Source organism: Conger conger, chromosome 1 (assembly GCF_963514075.1).
Source record: "Conger conger chromosome 1, fConCon1.1, whole genome shotgun sequence".
Taxonomy (NCBI): Eukaryota; Metazoa; Chordata; class Actinopteri; order Anguilliformes; family Congridae; genus Conger; species Conger conger.
Window position 1 is genome coordinate 90,042,269 of NC_083760.1, and position 18,680 is coordinate 90,060,948.

At 53.2% G+C, this 18,680-nt stretch overlaps 1 protein-coding gene across 3 annotated transcripts in view; it reads left to right on the plus strand.

The window, feature by feature from the left end:
- The window catches only part of si:dkey-157l19.2 (uncharacterized protein KIAA1522), a 48,851-nt gene extending 31,577 nt beyond the window's left edge, over positions 1–17,274 (plus strand). Inside the window, exons 3-9 of one of the 3 annotated variants that reach the window (XM_061218863.1) lie at positions 8,436–8,579; positions 9,092–9,129; positions 9,394–9,592; positions 10,079–10,186; positions 11,411–13,969; positions 14,033–15,289; positions 16,240–17,274. In XM_061218863.1, the coding sequence (XP_061074847.1) occupies positions 8,436–8,579; positions 9,092–9,129; positions 9,394–9,592; positions 10,079–10,186; positions 11,411–13,969; positions 14,033–15,289; positions 16,240–16,292 (4,358 nt within the window). In that variant the 3' untranslated portion in view covers positions 16,293–17,274. Of the gene's footprint in view, positions 1–6,312; positions 6,671–8,435; positions 8,580–9,091; positions 9,130–9,393; positions 9,593–10,078; positions 10,187–11,410; positions 15,290–16,239 lie in introns of those variants that run through there. The other 2 variants (XM_061218873.1, XM_061218854.1) reach the window with 2 other exon arrangements.
- Positions 17,275–18,680: the final 1,406 nt, after the last annotated feature.

Genomic DNA, 18,680 nt, shown 5'->3' on the forward strand with positions numbered 1-18,680 from the left:
ATACATAGTTACAGATATACTGCGCATAAAAACCAATGAGAGTATGTAGAGGCGACCAGCACGGTGGCAAATACTGTATGGCTGACGTTGCGTTACGTTACATTAGTTATTTAGCCGATACATTTATCCAAAGCCACTTGCAGTTGATTAAGCTGAGAAGTGGTGAATCCCCCACTGGAGTAATGTGGGGTTAAGGACCCTACAGCTGCACTGATCTTGTTGTGGCTTCACTGGGGTTTGAACCGTCAACCTCCCGGGGTGCCAGTCGGGCAACCTAGCCACTCGGCTTTAGGCTGAACCCAGACGCGCTGTCTGACAATGGTCTGTCATCCTCATTCGTTCTACAGTCTGTGCTGAAATTATGGCGCGGTAGGGTATTTCCTTATGTAGATATCAAAGTGTCATGTGAAACACCTGCCCTGCCTTCTCTGCGGCTAGTTTACCCCCATTTCTTCCAATCTTTGGGGGCAGCCTGTAGCATAGTGGCAAAGGTACGCGACCGGGACCCGGAAGGTTAACGGTTCTAGCCCCGGTGTAGGCACGATTAGATCTGCACAGCTGTGGGGCCCTTGAGCAAGGCCCTTGTTCCCTGGGAACTGCATGATGGCTGCCCACAGGACACATGACCCCATGGGGTTCAATTAAGTATATCTTCATCTTAACGTGACAGCAGAGAAAGGGCAAATCCGGCTGCTGTTTGGGAAGGCTGACTATGTGAGGTAGTGTTTCACTACTGCAGAAAGTTCTTGCATGAGCATCAGTCCATCTACTTTCCATGTGGTGTCTTATTACAGTAACTATAGTTACAACCAGCCCCACTGGTAGCCACTGCTACCAATATCAGACCCGGGTCAAATGCCTAATTGTTTTTTGATTCGAACACTTTCATGCGCTTTACTGAGCTTGTCTGGTGTACTGGAAACTATGAAATACTCTAAAAAAGAATAATAATAATTAAATAAATAATTTTTTTATTTGAATTAATTAAATTAATTAATTTTAAAAAGTGCACCACCGTTTGGTCCTCTTGGACCAAAGTCATTTAATTCTGGTTTAAGCTGGTTAAGTCACGGAAGTATGTGGAAACGCTAACAGTCCACTGCCGTCGCCTTTTGAGTCGCCAGGTTAATTTAGAAATCGATTTTGGAGCAGAAAGCCTTATCTCTGTCTGAACTCGCTGCGTTGTCCTTGGCCAAAAGCCAGTAGCGCCGTCTCTTATGGTAACGGTCATTAGCAAAGTTCCCTCTTGGCAAGCTCGGCGGGTGGCTTTTTGGGGTTGTGCCTAAAATCAGACAGAGAAGACACGTCTTGCCGTGTTGTAGAGGCTGCGCAGCGGTTGAAGGGTTGCTAATGTCGGAGGGTAGGTTTGTTGGACTGCCGTCAGCACCGTTGCTCAGCGAACCGGCATTCTGTCCTCACTACGGTAACGTTCTCGAATTGCCTGTCGTTAGAGTCGTTCGCCTGGTGCGTCCCATGCGCCACCTGGCGGAGAGATTGCGTCATTGCAGTCCAACGCGCCTGCCGATTACTGAGGCGGCGAGGACAGCTTGCTGTCAGCGACTCTCCCTCCCGACATGCCGAGAGAACCGTGTCATGGGTGGTCGGCAAGAGAGCGTGAGGGAAACATCTTTCATCTCCGTCTGCACCCCGATCCTGCGCGTTTGGATCGCTTCCACACCACACTCCTATTCCAGCGGATTTGTTTTCATCCGTATCTTAAGAGCTATATCTGCCCTAGACTCCTTTTAACCGGCCGTTTCTCTGCTCAGACACGTCTGGCATGGAGGGTTACCCAAGCGCGTAGCGTTTCATTGTCGTGGCGTTTTAACCCTTGACCTTTGACTTCTTGAACTCTGACCCAGAGTTCTGACAGCGGAGCTGCAGGAACTGTTTGCAGAGATAAGTGTGTGTATGCAGGGTCCACATCGGCCCTGTGTGTGGAATTTAAGCGCACTCTACTTTTCCCACGAATAGATAGTGCTGTCAGCTGACAGTGGTGTCTCACTGCGTGTGTGTATGTGTGTGTGAGTCAGTGAATTTGTGTGTCTGTGTATTTGGATGTGTCAGTCTGTGCCAGTGTGTGCTTATGTTATAGCACATCTGTGTGGTGTGTTTGTATGTTTGAGTAGGTCAGTGCACCTGAGTACGCACGTGTGTGGGTGTGTGTGCGTGCGCATGCACGCATGCAAGGGTGTGCAAACCGCTGCCATTTCAGCAAAGTATGTGTTGGTTTTGAGATTGTTCGTGCGCATTCACACGGCACATCTGCGTGATGTGTCTGTGTGTGTGTGTATGAGTGCGTTTAACCCCTCTTTATAAAGTTCATGAACCGCTGCCATGTCAGCTGGCTGCCAGCAGGGGTCTCCAGTGTTTCCCTGTTCATGTCCCATTCCGGTTCTGTCCACGGACAAGATGGCGGAACAGAGAGAAGCTCTGGCCCTTAACCCTGCATTGCTCCAGGGGAAGATTGTCTCCTGCTTAGTCTAATCAACTGTATGTTGCTCTGGATAAGAGCGTCTGCCAAATGCCAATAATGTAATGTAATGTAAAGTTGCTTTGGATTAAAGGCGTCTGCCAAATGGCAAAAACGTAAACGTGAACGATACTGTGCTGATGATAGGTGTGGATGATCTTTGAGAATAGATGGTCTTGATGATGTTATTCTGTTAAAGACTGGGGAGATCCTCTCAGCTAACAGCTCTCCTTTGCAAATGGCTGAATGTCCAGTCACCTTCAAATGTCTGAGAGGCACTGTTGTACAACCCAGAGTTTTTTGGTGGTGGTGTTTTTGTTACTCTGCTTCCTCTTCTGATAAGTGTGTTTGTGTGTGTCTGTAGGTAGGTGTGTGTGTTTGTGTGTGTCTGTAGGTAGGTGTGTGTGTTTGTGTGTGTCTGTAGGTAGGTGTGTGTGTGTTTGTGTGTGTCTGTAGGTAGGTGTGTGTGTTTGTGTGTGTCTGTAGGTAGGTGTGTGTGTTTGTGTGTATGTTCAGGTAGGCGGGGGTGTGTTTTTTTACGAAGGCATAATGTGTGTGCGTGCCTAAACCCACAGCATAACAAACCAGCTCGGGCCTACGCTAGCGACGCTCATCTGCGCTGGGAGTGTGGGAGCGCTCGTCAGTCTCCCAGGAGCCTGCGGGAGTTTGCAAGCTCAGTCACGCCTTCACGCAGCACGGCAACATTTTAGCTCTGCAAATTTACTTACTGAGCAAAATGGCTGTTTTTAGCGTCCTCTCATTCTCTCTTCCTGTGCTGTGAAAACTGGTTTTTTTTAGTGTCCTGTGGACTTGCAGATATCCCCAGGCCCGCCGGAGAGCGTAGCTGCTGTTATTGTGTTTGGTTTTGGCCCGTAAGGTCACAGGAAGAGAAGGAGATTGTAGGCTCATCCCAGCCAGGAACAGATGGGCCTTTGGGCCCGTCCCAGCCGTAAGGTCACAGGAACAGAAGGAGAGTTTGGGATCATCCCAGCCGTAAGGTCACAGGAACAGAAGGAGAGTTTGGGATCATCCCAGCCGTAAGGTCACAGGAACAGAAGGAGAGTTTGGGATCATCCCAGCCATAAGGTCACAGGAACAGAAGGAGAGTTCTGACCGTTCCGGTGTGGTGTCGGGAGCCGGATGGTGTGAGCTTTAATGGACTGCGCCTCACTCCTGGGGCGGTTCTGCATTTTGGCCCGGCTGGGTCTGCCTCAGATTTGACAATGGGGCGGCCTGTAGCGTAGTGGTTAAGGTAAATGACTGGGACAGGCAAGGTCGGTGGTTCGAATCCAATGTAGCCACAATAATATCCGCACAGCCGTTTGGCCCTTGAGCAAGGCCCTTAACCCTGCATTGCTCCAGGGGAGGATTGTCTCCTGCTTAGTCTAATCAACTGTACGTCGCTCTGGATAAGAGCGTCTGCCAAATTTAATTAATGTAATGTAATGACATTTTACGTTTTAGTCATTGACCGGACGCTTTTAATACAAAAACGATTTACAAGCGCGTAAGTTCCTCAGCGAGAGAAAAGCATCAAATCAGTCATAAACATAAACATATATTTAAGGGTATAGAAGAGGGGTGTTGGGTAAATCAGGGGGGAGGATTAAGGTGCAGTCTGAAAAGGTGCGTTATCAGTCTTTGTGATCTCAGTTTGAGCTTCATCTGGGGGATACCTGCTGCCTGCTTCAGCGGCCATGTTGGTCTGCAGCTGGGAGGGTTGTGGGTTTGGCATCGGGAGATATTACATTACATTACATTATTGGCATTTGGCAGACGCTCTTATCCAGAGCGACGTGCAGTTGATTAGACTAAGCAGGAGACAGCCCTCCCCTGGAGCAACGCAGGGTTAAGGGCCTTGCTCAAGGGCCCAACGGCTGTGCGGATCTTATTACGGCTGCACCAGGATTCGAACCGCCGACCTTGCATGTCCCAGTCCTTTACCTTAACCGCTACGCTACAGGCCGCCCATGTGTTATGGTCGCTGAGCGTGTTGCTAACCTGCCCGTGTGCCTGTGTCTGTTTATATTGGCCGGGGGGGTGGAGGGTCAAAGGTCAGGGACTGAGGCTGACCGCTTTCCGCCACATCAGCAATCGCAGACCCCAGTCCACCCCACACGGTCGGCTGGTCCCCGCCGCCTTTCAGCACTTCAAACTAGTAGAGATCCCTGGGCCTCATGTATGCAACTTGTGTACTAAATAGTTAGGCAAGCACGCTGATGGGGACACACCCTGTCTGGCGGTGCTATTGGTGTTCTGGGGCGGAGACGCACCCTTTTGTTGTTTTGGATTCGTGTTTTTCCTGAGTCACTAGTCAAGGCTGCAAGAAACTGCGACGCGTGTAAACATCCAAATATCTTCATTGCCCCCTCGAGCACACATACACGGACACTCATGTACTCCCATACGCGCACACGCACACGCACACACACGCACACACAATTACACTTCTCCTTCACTTTGTGTTCTACTGTGTTTATTGCTATGTACAGCTCCTGGTGCTGCATTAAATGAGTGAAAGAAAGGGATCTCCGTTTGGGAAAGAGGAAGAATGACTCATTATGGCTTCAGGGTGGTCCTGTCCCTCCCTCCTTGTTTCTCTTCTTTAATTTTTATTTTTCCTCTCTCCTCCTTTTGTTTGGGGGGAAGGGGGGGGGAGGTGGTGCGCAATTTGCCTGTAATGCTGCTCTTAATGCTTCCAGCTTTCTTTCTGTGTGTGTGTGTGTGTGTGTGTGTGTGTGTGTGTGTGTGTGTGTGTTTTTTATGTTTGGAACCATCCCGCAAAATGTCCGTCGATAGGCAGAGGTTGGAATGTTCTGGCGCCCTCTTGTGGCAGCTGTGTAAAATGACGGCTCTGTGTCGGTGGTTCTTAATGGCGGTCGTCGGCACCCCCTGTGCATGCCGGTTTATGCTACTGGCGATCTGTAGATATGGCTCATTATTCACCTGTGTCTTTAATTTGACGGATTACATTTATTCTTTATGGGATTGCTTGGAATATAAGCATAATAAGCACATTGTAAATATGTCGCTTCTATTCTGCATTGCCTGCATAGCTATGATGTAGTATAAGATGGTAAATAATCCCTCAAAACATGAAGAAGTGTCTAATAAAGAAAAATGAACAGCTTGTTAAAGTTCTAGGATTTTGATTGTTTGTGGAACGAAAGCAAGCGTACGCAGGGGACGCCCCAGGACCCAGCTTGAGAAGCTCTACCATACGATTATCCTCAGGCTCGGGTTGAGTATCTCTATAGACACTGTGGCCCTCCATGACCGGGTTGAGTATCTCTGTAGACTCTGTGGCCCTCCACGACCGGGTTGAGTATCCCTATAGACACTGTGGCCCTCCATGACCGGGTTGAGTATCTCTGTAGACACTGTGGCCCTCCAGGACCGGGTTGAGTATCTCTGTAGACACTGTGGCCCTCCAGGATCGGGTTGAGTATCTCTATAGACACTGTGGCCCTCCACGACCGGGTTGAGTATCTCTATAGACACTGTTGATTAGAGTCTCTATAGACTTACAGTTGATTAAACTTAGCAGGGGCTAATCCCCCTGGATCAATATGGAGTTACAGGCCTTGCTCAAGGGCTCGACAGCTGCACTGATCTTATTGTGACTACACTCAGGCTTGATCCACAGGCACCTTAGCCACTAGGCTACAAACACCTTAGCCACTGGGCTACAAGCACCTTAGCCACTTGGCTACAGGCACCTTAGCCACTTGGCTACAAGCACCTTAGCCACTGGTCTACAAGCACCTTAGCCACTAGGCTACAGGCACCTTAGCCACTGGTCTACAAGCACCTTAGCCACTAGGCTACAGGCACCTTAGCCACTGGTCTACAAGCACCTTAGCCACTGGACTACAAGCACCTTAGCCACTGGGCTACAAGCACCTTCGCCACTAGGCTACAGGCTGCACCGTGGCCCTGTTAGAAGGCATAAACAGGAGAGAGGAAGAGAGGCGGGACTCCTCACCTCTCAGGTCTCTACCTGCCCTGCATACCTGGTCTGTGATGTCACGGGCGCTGTAGAGGTGCAGCGCAGGCACCTGGACGGCGGTTCAGCGGAGAGGTGCGGTAGCTCTGGGCTTCGCCTACTCAAGCGCGTCCACGGCGGAGAGTCTGATGGCGCTTTCCCCGCCGCCTTCCGAGGGGCAGACATGTTCCAGAGAGCCAGAAAAAGACCAGGTCAGAATTGCCAGCTTTCCTTTTGTACAAAAAAAATAAAATAAAATAAAAAGGAGGTTGTTCTGCGCCGGGCTCCTGAAAGGACAGGAGAGGCTGTACGCAGGATGGCAGGGAGTTGTTTATCTGCGGCGTTCGTGCAGTGGGATGTGTGGTGTGCCGTGTGCGGGGAATTCCTCTGCTCGGCGTTCACGTCGTGCGGAATTGCGGTCGGAGAACGGGCACAGTGGCCGTACAGTGGGTGTCACGGGGGCGAGTCACTTCACGGTTTGCGGTACGGTTCTGTTGTGGTGAGCGGTGCCGGTTTTACTCTGAACCGCGGCGTTTGGGTCGCCGGCAGGGAGCGAGCCGGTTCCGCCGAGGTTCGGCCCCCCGCTGTTCGGGTCAGAGGCGGGGGCTCTGAACGCAGCGCTTGGGCGTTAGCTGTCGCTCCGATGAAGCGCTGCGTATTGAAGCAGGACCGGTTTCTCCCCGTTCCTCGCCTCAAGGGTTCAGCAGCAGGGCCCCGCCTGGGATTTCGCAATCTCTGCCGCTGCGAGCCCGGCTCCTAAAATGGCCGCCTGGCCCGCTACACGAGGGTCCTGTTGACCACACCCCCCGCCAGGCCAGGTCACCGCTGTCACCTGCAGCAAGCCCCACCCCTCTCCTCTGGAGAAACGCTTTCCCGCTGCACAGGTTGCTAAGCAACACCAGAGCCACCCAAACCCCCTTTATTTCAGTTTTACCTGTGAGGTTTCTTTTGATTTTATTTATCTTTTTTATGATAGCAGATTAAAGTATGTTTTGGGTGGATTGGGCACCACGTGGTAATGTTTCATGCCCAGCCAGCGGTTGTGTGGATTTAGTTGGTCAGGTGATTTCTCTCTCTCAAACACACAAACACAAGACACACACACACACACGCACACACACCACACACACACACACACACACACACCATTCTCACCTACACTGAATACACACATATGCACACATGCACACACACATGCGCATGCACAAATGCACACAGACATACTCTCACAACATAATTGTTTTGGATTCAAGTACTTTTCTGTGCTCGTAAGAGAGTCACCAGAATCAATCAACAAGGTAAAGAAGCCTGGAAATGGGCATGGCTTAGCCAAACGCCAAAAAGTGACTGTTTTTTTTCAGTGACTAAAATATGGATTTGTAGAGCGCAATCTGGAAATGGTAAATGATTGACAGTTTGGAGTAGTTCTGCCTGTTTTTTGGGGAGGCTCATGACACCTCACTGTCCCATCGCTATGGAAACCTATGGCACATTTAAGCCCCTTCGGTGTTTCACAAGGTAACCATCCGGTTTCTTCCCAGAGTTTGAGTCCAGCTCCTTGATAACTATGTAAATTCATACACATACTCACTCTCCCCCTCTCTCACCCCCCCATCAATCTCTATCTCTCTCTTCTTTCCTTCTCTCTATCCCTTTCTCCCTCTCTCTCACCCTCTCCCTCTCGCCCTCTCACCCTCTCTCCCTCTCCCTCTCACCCTCTCGCCCTCTCTCCCTCATTCTCCCTCACTCTCCCTCACTCTCCCTCACTCTCTCTCTCTCCCTCACTCTCTCTCCCCCCTCCCCCTCCATCTCACTCTCCCTCTCTTTCCCCTCTCCCCCTCTCCCTCTCTCCCTCTCTCCCTCATTCTCCCTCACTCTCTCACTCTCTCTCCCCCCTCCCCCTCCATCTCACTCTCCCTCTCTTTCCCCCCTCCCCCTCTCTCTCTCTCTCTCTCTCTCTCTCTCTCTCTCTCTCAGGTCTTCTTAAGCAGGAGGAGGAGAGCAGGCCCTGTCTCTCTCCACTGTACCCAGAGAATGTTTTCATCGACGGCAACCGGCCTCAGTTCCTGCAGGACCTGCACACCGAGGCCCAAGAGGGGCTGAAAATCCAGCAGCAGGAGGGTACGACCTCTGATTTCTCCCCTTTCACCCCTAATACTGCAGCAGGAGGGTACAACCCCTGACCTCTCCCCTTTCACCCCTAATACTGCCACAGGAGGGTATGACCCCTGACCTCTCCCCTTTCACCCCTAATACTGCCGCAGGAGGGTATGACCTCTGACCTCTCCCCTTTCACCCCTAATACTGCAGCGGGAGGGTATGACCTCTGACCTCTCCCCTTTCACCCCAATATTGCAGCTCTCTGTACCATAATGACAGAGCTGCTTGGATCCGAATTGCTTCAGCAGGTGCAGATACATCTGCGTAACATCATTCAGTAACACAAGCTCAGAGTTGCCCAGTTCTGCAACCACCACAACCCTTAACCTTTAACCCTGCACCTCCCTGACCGAAACAGGCTTAACCCTGCACCTCCCCGATGGGAGAACAAAAAAAAGAAAGAAAGAGATGTGTTTTTGACCAGTCATGTGTTTTTGATGTTTTTGACCAGTCATGTCTTTTCTTTCCTGCAGAGAATGGAATGGACTACCAGGATGACGAGAGTGTGGTTGTGAGTGTTAAAATCAATATTTTTACACTGGAAACAGACACACATACACACTCATACACTCTCTCACACTTTCACACGCACAAACTTTCACACGCACACACGCACACACTCCCTCACACACACACACACACACACACACTCTCGCACACTCTCGCACACTCTCGCACACTCTCACACACTCTCACACTCACACACTCTCTCACACACACACACACACACACACACAGGGCTGAGTGATGGTAAGCGTGTCTCTGGCTCCTGCAGTCCACAGTGACCCTGCAGACGGGGGATGATGGCAGCCTGGCGGACAGCATGAGGACACTGGGGTCCGGAGACACCGCCACCGACGCCATGTCAACCGTTTCCGGGGTGTCGGCCGTTTCCATGGTTTCGGGCGTCTCCGCGGTTTCCGATGCTTCCACTGTGTCCACACGATCCTCGCGGTCCGGGCTGACCCGACAAGGTGACAGGCCCTCGCACAGGCTCCGCCCACGTTTCCCTGACAGCCTCCGCCCACAAGCCCCGCCCACATAGTCTGCATGCTCCGCCCACAAGGGTGGGAGGTGATAGAGGGTCCCTTGGGCGGGGGAGCGGGGTAGTGGGCCCCCTGGGCAGGAGATGGGGGTAGTGGGCCCCCTGGGCGGGGGAGGGGGGTAGTGGGCCCCCTGGGCAGGAGAGGGGGGTAGTGGGCCCCCTGGGCAGGAGATGGGGGTAGTGGGCCCCCTGGGTGGGGGAGGGGGGTAGTGGGCCCCCTGTGCAGGAGAGGGGGGTAGTGGGCCCCCTGGGCAGGAGAGGGGGATAGTGGGCCCCCTGAGCAGGAGAGGGGGGTAGTGGGCCCCCTGGGTGGGGGAGGGGGGTGGTGGGCCCCCTGGGTGGGGGAGGGGGGTAGTGGGCCCCCTGGGTGGGGGAGGGGGGTAGCCCTCTCTCACAGCCCATCTCCTCCCCTCAGGCTCAACCTTCAAACCGATCAGCGGCAGTAAGAGGCCAGAGAGGACCAGGAGGCGCAGCAAGAGGGCCACGGTGGCGGGGATCCCCCAGCACGTCAAGAGGGAGCTGGGTACGTACCCCAAAACTTTACTCAATGCTGCACCCCAAAACATTTACCCAAACTGCAGCCTGAAACTTGACCCCAAACTGCACCCCAAACCTATACCTAAAATTTCACCCCAAACCCCAAAACACCCCAAATCCCTCTCTGTCATCATCTTTCCTGACCTGTCGGCCGCCTTCGATACAGTCAACCATGAGATTCTGCTCTCATCGCTGACTAGGATGGGTGTCACAGGATCTGCTCTGGCATGGTTTTCCTCCTACCTCTCTGGTCATTCCAACCAGATGACTTGGAGGGGCTCAGTCTTTGACCCTCACCCCCTACAAACTGGAGTCCCGCAGGGCTCAGTTCTTGGTCCTCTCCTCTTCTGTCTATATACCATGACTCTTGGTTCTGTTATCTCTTCCCATGGCTTTTCTTGTCATTCTCATGCCGACAACACTCAACTCTTTCTTTCCTTCCCCCCCAATACCCAGGTCACCACACAGATGACTTCCCACCACCTGAAGCTTAACCTTGGCGAGACTGAGCTTCTGCTAAGTCCTATCCAACAATCGACTACTCACTGATTCACAAGAATCTTGGTGTGACTCTTGATAACCACCTCACCCTTGCTTCACATGTATCCTCCACTGCCAGAACCTGCTGATTCTTCCTCTGCCTCCACTGGCTTCTTATTGCCGCACACATCCGCTTCAAGGCGCTAGTGTTGGCATTTCAGGCTGCTAAGGGGACTGCCCCACCTTACATACAATCCTTAATCACTCCCTACTCCCCAGCAAGACCACTCCAGTCTGCCAGCTCTGGTCGCCTTCTGGTTCCCTCACTACAAGTACTTGCAGGTCAAGCTGCACGTTCACGCCTGTTTTCCGGTCTGCTTCCTCAGTGGTGGAATGACTTGCCTACCACTGTCAGGACAGCATAATCCCTCCCCATATTTCGTTGCATACTAAAAACACACCTTTTCAAACTATACCTGAATCCTCCCTCCTGATTTCCCCCCCCCCCCCCCCCCTTCCGATATCCCTCTTGTGAAACCCTAACCCTTTATAAAAAATAATAAAAAATGTGCAATTACAACTATCTTTTTGTTTAGAATAGCCCTCCGTGCATATTTTACTAGTTATGGACTTCATGATTTAACCTGTGGAAGAACCTCTGCACTTGTAAGTCGCTTTGGAGTAAAAGAGTCTGCCAAATGACTAAAAATCTTTGTTCTCCCGACCTTAGGGCTGGACAGAGGGCCGTGGCAGACGCAGGTGTCGCCCACGGAGGGGCCCCTGCCCAACGGCGAGGGCGTGGTGATGCTGGTGGAGGAGGAGGAGGTGGACGCTGGGGGCACTCCGGAGAGCGTGCGGGAGCACCTGGAGCTGCTGGAGGTCCTGGAGGCGGCAGAAGAGCAGCAGCTCCAGCGCCAGCGCCTGCAGGCCCAGTACCGGGGCGACCTGGCCGTGGCCCGGTCCGCCGGCCCCCGGCTGTCCCCCCGCCGCCGGCCCAGGTCGGTGCTGGTGCCGGGCATGATCCCCAAGGCCCCCGCCCCGCTCCCGGCCGCGGCGGGCAGCCCGTCCGAGGCCTTCCCGCCCAGCCCCGTCATGTACGTCTCGCCCCAGGCCACCTACCTGTCCAAGATCATCCCCAACGCCGTGCTGCCCGCCGACGTGGACGTGATCGAGATCAGCAGGAAGGGGAGGAGCCGGGGCAGCGTCCGCACGCTCAGTCGGAGCAGCCTGACGGCACCGAGCCCCGCCCTCTCCCGTGCCTCCTCCGATTCCGACTCCTCCCACACCGTGGTGTCCGACTCCTCCACTATATCATCCGGGGGCGGGCGGGGGCGAGGCCGGAAGGCCACTCAGGAGGCGGGGCGGGGTGGGGGCATGCCCAGCCCCACCAGTCCCACCAGCCTCATGAGCCCAGACCAGCTCAGCCTGCACAGCTCCATCAGCTGCAGCAGCAACATCACGTCCGTCAGCCAGCAGGGCTGGGACGACCAGGGCCCGTTCGGCCGGAGCCTCTCGGTGAAGAAGGCCAAGAAGAACCCGCCCGCCCCGCCTCGCCGAACCAACTCCCTGCACCCGAGCAAGCTCAGGCGCCGCTCTCGAGACGCTCAACTGGACGGGCCCGCCCAGTCCTCCAGCCCCGCCTACTCCGCCGATCAGTCCCAGATCTCCTCTTCCTCCTCCTCCTCCTCCTCTTCTGCAGTGGCCGGCCTGCCCGCCCCTGTCCAGAGTAACGGGATCGACATGACCCTGTCGCCCTCCAGCGGCTACGGCAGCCAGAACCCCACGCCCGCTGTGTCCCCCTACTCCATATACCCGCAGGCCGTCCAGCAGAGAGCCCCGCTCACCCGGCCCAAGACCTCCGCCCCCCTCGTCATCACGTCCGCCATCCTGGCCTTCGGGGCCCCCCCGGAGGTTCCGCCGCACCCCAGAGTGAAGGCGCCGACGCCCCCGCCCCCCGAGACCTGGATCCACGACCAGCGGAGTTTCGACCTGCTGATTGGGCCCTCGGCCGTCCAGAGGAACCTGTTTGTGGCCCTGCAGAAGGTCCGGCTGGACAGACAGCGGCACCCCCCAGTTGCCGGAGGGGCGCAGAAGAAGGAGCCGCCGCCGGTGATGAAGAAGAGCGGCTTCATCAAAACGGAGGTGCTGAGACACGCCGGCCCGCCGCCCCCCTCCTCGGCCTCGGGGCCTCAGCACCCCTCCGAATCGGATTCTGCCTGGCCCCTCCCCCCACCGCCCCCTGTGGAGCTGCTGCCTGGGTCGGTGTTTGACGGACAGGACGAGACCGACCTCCTCCCGCCCCCCCCTCTGCAGGATGGAGCGGGGAGCCCCCCCGTCCCGCCCGGTGTTTGCCCCGCGCCCCCCGTGGCAACGACGCTGCTGATAATGGCGACCCCCACCCCGGTTACCATGGAAACCGTGCCTCCGGCTGTCCACGCGCACCAGCAGACCCAGGATGTCCCAGCACCTGCTGCCATAGTGACTGCTCCCATGACGACTGTGCCCAGTGACACCACAAAGCCTGGTTCACCAGCGCCTCAGTCCAGTAGAACAAATAACTCCCAAGAACTTCCACCATTAGTCAAAGAAGTCCCACCCCTTGCACAGGAAACTCTATATTTACTACAGGGAATCCCTCCCCCTCCAAAGAAACCCCCACCCCCTCCTCCAGAAGCTCCGCCTGCATTACAGCATGCCCCACCCCCTACACAAGAAGCCACGCCCCCTCCAACGGAAGCCCAATTTCTGCAACTGGAAATACCTCCCCCTCCGAAAGAAGCCCCACCCCCTCCACCAGAAGCAACAATTGTACCACAGGAAGTCCCTGCCCCTACACCAGAAGCCCCGTCCCCTCCAAAAGAAGCTCCACCTGTACTACTCAAAGTCCTGCCCCCTTCACAGGAAGTCCCACCTGTACTACAAGAAGCCCCACCCCCTCCAACAGAAGCCCCATTTGTGCTACAGGAAATCCCGCCCCCTCCAAAAGAAGCCCCGCCCGCTCCACCAGAAGTCCTACCGGCACCACAGGAAGTCCCACCTGCACCACAGGACGTCCCACCGGCACCACAGGAAGTCCCACCTGCACCACAGGAAGTCCCACCTGCACCACTGGAAGTCCCACCTGCACCACTGGAAGTCCCACCTGCACCACAGGAAGTCCCACCTGCACCACAGGAAGTCCCACCTGCACCACAGGAAGTCCCACCTGCACCACAGGAAGTCCCACCTGCCCCACTGGAAGTCCCACCTGCCCCACTGGAAGTCCCACCTGCCCCACTGGAAGTCCCACCTGCACCACAGGAGGTCCCACCTGCACCACAGGAAGTCCCGCCTGCCCCACTGGAAGTCCCACCTGCCCCACTGGAAGTCCCACCTGCCCCACTGGAAGCTCCACCTGCACCACAGGAGGTCCCACCTGTAGCACAGGAAGTCCTGTCACCCCCACAGGAAGCTCCACCTGCACCTCAGGAGGTCCCACCTGTAGCACAGGAAGTCCTGTCACCCCCACAGGAAGCTCCACCTGTACTACAGGAAGTCAAGGCCCCTCCACAGGAAGCTTCATCCATACCTGAGGAAGTCCTGCCCCCTCCACAGGAAGTCAAGGTCCCTCCACAGGAAGTCCTGCCCCCTCCACAGGAAGTTGCACCTGTTCCACCGGAAGTCCTGCCACCTCCACAGGAAGTCACACCTGTACCACAGGAAGTCCTGCCTTCTGCACAGGAAGTGCCACCTGCTCCACAGGAAGTCCAAACTTCTGTCCTCGCTGTGCCCACTGTGGCCCCGCCCCCTCCCCCTGTGGAGGAGCAGACCCCGCCCACCTGTCCAGCAGATTCTGGCCCAGCCAATCAGGAGGCTCCGAGCGTAGCGCCACAGCCAAAGAGCAGTCCCACACCGAAGCGGGACCCCTGCGTTCCCATGACGACATCGGCCCTGCTGCAGCTGGTCCGCATGCGAGCCAGCGAGCCCAGGGACACTGGGGAGCAACCGGGCCAGAACCAGAACCAGAACCAGGCTGACGGACAGGGCGCCGTTCCGAGGCCCGAAACCCTGCCTCTAACAGCTCCGCCCCCCGCCGTGAAGTACCCACCTCCCTCCACTGGCCCCGCCCCCTCCATGAGGCTCCAGGAGGCCATCCGCATGAAGACAGCCGCCATGTCCCGAGTGGGCTCCCGATCCCCCCGCTCCCCCCGCTCCCCCTCCCCCTCCCCCTCCTCGCCCTCCCCCTCCTCGCCCTCCCCGTCCTCACCCTCCACCGCCTGCACCGCCAGCTTCATCTTCGCCAAGAGCAGCCGAAAGGTCGTCATCGAGACGCCCTCGTCCCCCAAGGCGCGGGCGGGGCTGAAGGCCAACCTCGCGGCCGAGCTGGCGCGCGTCTCCGCTCCCGCCAAAACCGCCAAGGTCCCGCCCCCCGTGGCCAAGAAGCCTGGCCAGAGCGCGGCCGCCGGCCGGGAGCCGCCCGTCGCCCCGGCGACGGAAGCGCAGCAGAGACGGGACGGTGTAACGCCCGCGGTGGCCGACGACGGCGGCGGGAACACACCCCGGGCCACGGAGACGCCGACGGAGCCGGAGCAGACGAGGGAGAACGGCGAATCGCCCGACGCCAGTCCAGGTCTGTTGAGAAACGTTTTCTTCTTTTAAAGGAGGGCACCTGCTTTTTTGCCATGTATGCCAGACTTTATTCTCTTCTTGGGCTATGTTGTATACAAAGCTTGGATGCCTCTATAGTGGAGCTTAGTGTGTATATATATATATATATATATATATATATATACACACACACACTTAGTGAGCACTTTATTGGGTATTTATTAGACTTATTTTTTAGACTTCTGCTGCTGTAGCCTATCCACTGAGAGTTATGATGCATTGTGTGTTCAGAGATGCTCTTCTACTTACCACTGTAGTAATGTGTGGTTCTTTGCGTTACTGTCACCTTCCTGTCAACGGCTGTGCGGATCTTATTGTGGCTACACCGGGATTAGAACCACCAACCTTGCAGGTCCCAGTCATTTACCTTAACCACACACAAGCAATAGAAAGGAAAGCTAACCACATCACATCAGATTTCAGACATCCCCTGCATAAGTCTTTCCAGCAATTACCATCAGGCCGGCGTTACAAAGTTCCCTCCATCAGGAAAAACATTTACCGAAACTAATTTATTCCCACTGCCATCAGAATCTTAAACAATCAATAACAACCCCCCCCCACCCACCCTCTTTTAGATGGCCATTGTTTTATTTATTGATTGATTGATTGCAGGAATGCTGTTTTGTGTCAGTTTGTCTGTTTTTTTTGTCTCTGATTGTTGAGCCACGCTGGAGATGATTTTCTGTCATGTCAGACAATAAAGTTTTTCTGATTCTGATTCTGATTCTGACTACACTACAGGCCACCCCAAAAACAATATATATATATTGTTTAGTTTCTGGGGAAAGTGGGATTACATGCAGTAGCAGATCTTGTAACCTCTCTGTGGGGTCATTTCAGTTACGATGCTGAATTCTCCAGTCTGTGCTTCCGACTGCATCTCTGAAAAGTTCCTCTCTCTTCCTGCAGGTGGCGCCCAGTCTCCAAATACAGATCAAGTGTCCCTATCTCCACCCCCTTGATCAGTGGACTGACCAATCAGAGCTGTGGGACTTGGCCTCTCATTGGCCAATCGAGAGGAAGATTAATTGAGTGGAATTGTCGAGAGGGAGAAGAAGAAAGTGAGAGAAAGTGAGAGAATGTGAGATGGATGGAGAGAGAGAGAGGGAGAAGAAGAAGAGAAAGATTCCCCAAAGAAAAATAAGTGGAACCACTGGAAGATAGAAAGCAAGAAGTCTTAAGAAGACTCAGTAGCCTTATAACGGCCTTTGTGTTTATGCAAGAAAGGTGTTGGTCTTTAATTTCTCTTAAAGTTACAGCTTCTTTGAGTATTTTTCTCAATTTCAGAAAGACTTTACTCTGGCTGCTGCTGAAAGCCATAGCCTCTTGCACAGGGAGGACCAAACGTTTTGTCTCTGAGGAGTTTTGCCGAATTCACAGGCAGTGGGCACAAGGTTTCTCTCTAGTGGTCAAAGAGGGAGATGACCACCAAAACTAGGTTCAGGTGTGCCTGCCGCTTTGTGTATAAAAACTGGAGACTTAAAATGTGCACTATTCTTTCATCTAGTTGTTCTGTTCATTTTGAAATCATCACTGTCATCACAAATGAAACTCATTTCCCCCCAAATGTCACGTAAACCATCCACTCCATGTGGAAACAATTTTTTTTTTGTTGTATTTTCTTTATTATTTTACGTTAGTGGTCTGTTTTTGTGTCGGTAGGAGTAGCCTACTTCTGCTGGGGAATCTGCCATTCACTACAATGAAATGAGTATATTTAGAGAGCTAAGCTAACAAAAGCACTTTGTGAGGTAAAATAAACCGCGCCTTGTCTTTTAATTGTTGTTTTTCTATAATTCTTTAAGGAAATGTAATGGGGCGGTCATTTTGAGACTTGTATTATATTTTATATATATGTGGACTGGAGCTGCTGGTCATCTAAAGCGCTGTGGTATGGGGGCTGCATGGCTTTAAAACTCTGTTCTTGTTGAGATATCGTGCAGTAGGCACACACCTGCTTTAAACAGGCCTGTTACACTCTCTGATTGGAAATGAACACTGCTTTTATTCTGTGTGCACCTGATTTCATCCCGTCTCCCTGAACAAGGGCAGTCTCCCCCAGTTCCCCAAAGACTTGCATTAAAAGACAGTTTGCTCTCTGAAGTATTAAGTGCAGACAGGAACTTGCTTACTTACCTACTTTAAAAAAAAGTACCTGTAAAAAAAGTATTTTTAAAATGAAATCAGAAATTTCATTTAACTTTGGTTCCTGTTGATAAAAATTCTGTTTCTTCTTGCATACTAAGTAACATACGGTTATATATGTATGTGGTGTTGTGATATTCTTTTCTTTTTCTTTTTTCTTGGAAAACAAGCTGTTTGGAGGGTGTGGTCACATGACATGGGTGGGGCCAAGGGTGGACAGCAGCACTGTTGATGTATAGCCACACCCTCTTCATGTTTGGGGTGTTTAAGCCACACCCCTCCCTGTGCAGTGTAAGATTCGGAGCTCTGGCTACAATGGGGCCAAGCCTCAGGTGCCTCTCAGGTGGCACCCCGCACTGTGTACCTGTGTGGGTTTGTGTGAGGCGTACCTGACTGAACTCAGGTGTGCACACTTCTATGGACATTCAGGCCAATAGCAGTGGACCAATCCTGACCAGGCAGGGCGTAAATGTGGAGAACAATAACCAGCAGAAAAAGAGATCATCCGTCCGGTCTTAGAAAGGCACATCTGGGGCCTGTATCATGAAGCAGGATTGAGTAAAACCCACAGAGCAGGATTACAGAGTTAGCTGGATAACTGCACTGAGTAAAACCCACAGAGCAGGATTACTGAGTTAGCTGGATAACTGCACTGAGTAAAACCCACAGAGCAGGATTACAGAGTTAGCTGGATAAGTGCACTGAGTAAAACCCACAGAGCAGGAATACTGAGTTAGCTGGATAACTGCACTGAGTAAAACCCACAAAGCAGGAATACTGAGTTTGCTTGGATAAGTAAAACCTGGAACAGCTCTTTTTACTTGAGTCCGTGTTTCAAGATGGTTCTGTGTTTTACTACCAAGCTGACCCCGTATCCCTGCTTTGTGAAAAAGGCCCTAAGTTATGCGTTTGGTCCCAGGAGAGGTGATGTACAGCAGGTGTGAGGTAGCAGGTTTAAACCCTGATTCGCCCCAAACAGAACGGAACAGGAAGAGTAGGTCTGCATTATGAGTGCTGGGTTCTCCTCTTCAAATGATTAAAGCTAAATCTCTTTTCTGCTTTGCTTTAGTTTCTAATTAAAATAAACAGTTACTCACTGCAATCAGGGAAATGGAAACATACTCTCAACCACTGTCTAGAAATTCTGCCTTGGAAATGCAAAAGTAATAATAATATTGATTAAATAATGATGATGAGGATGATGC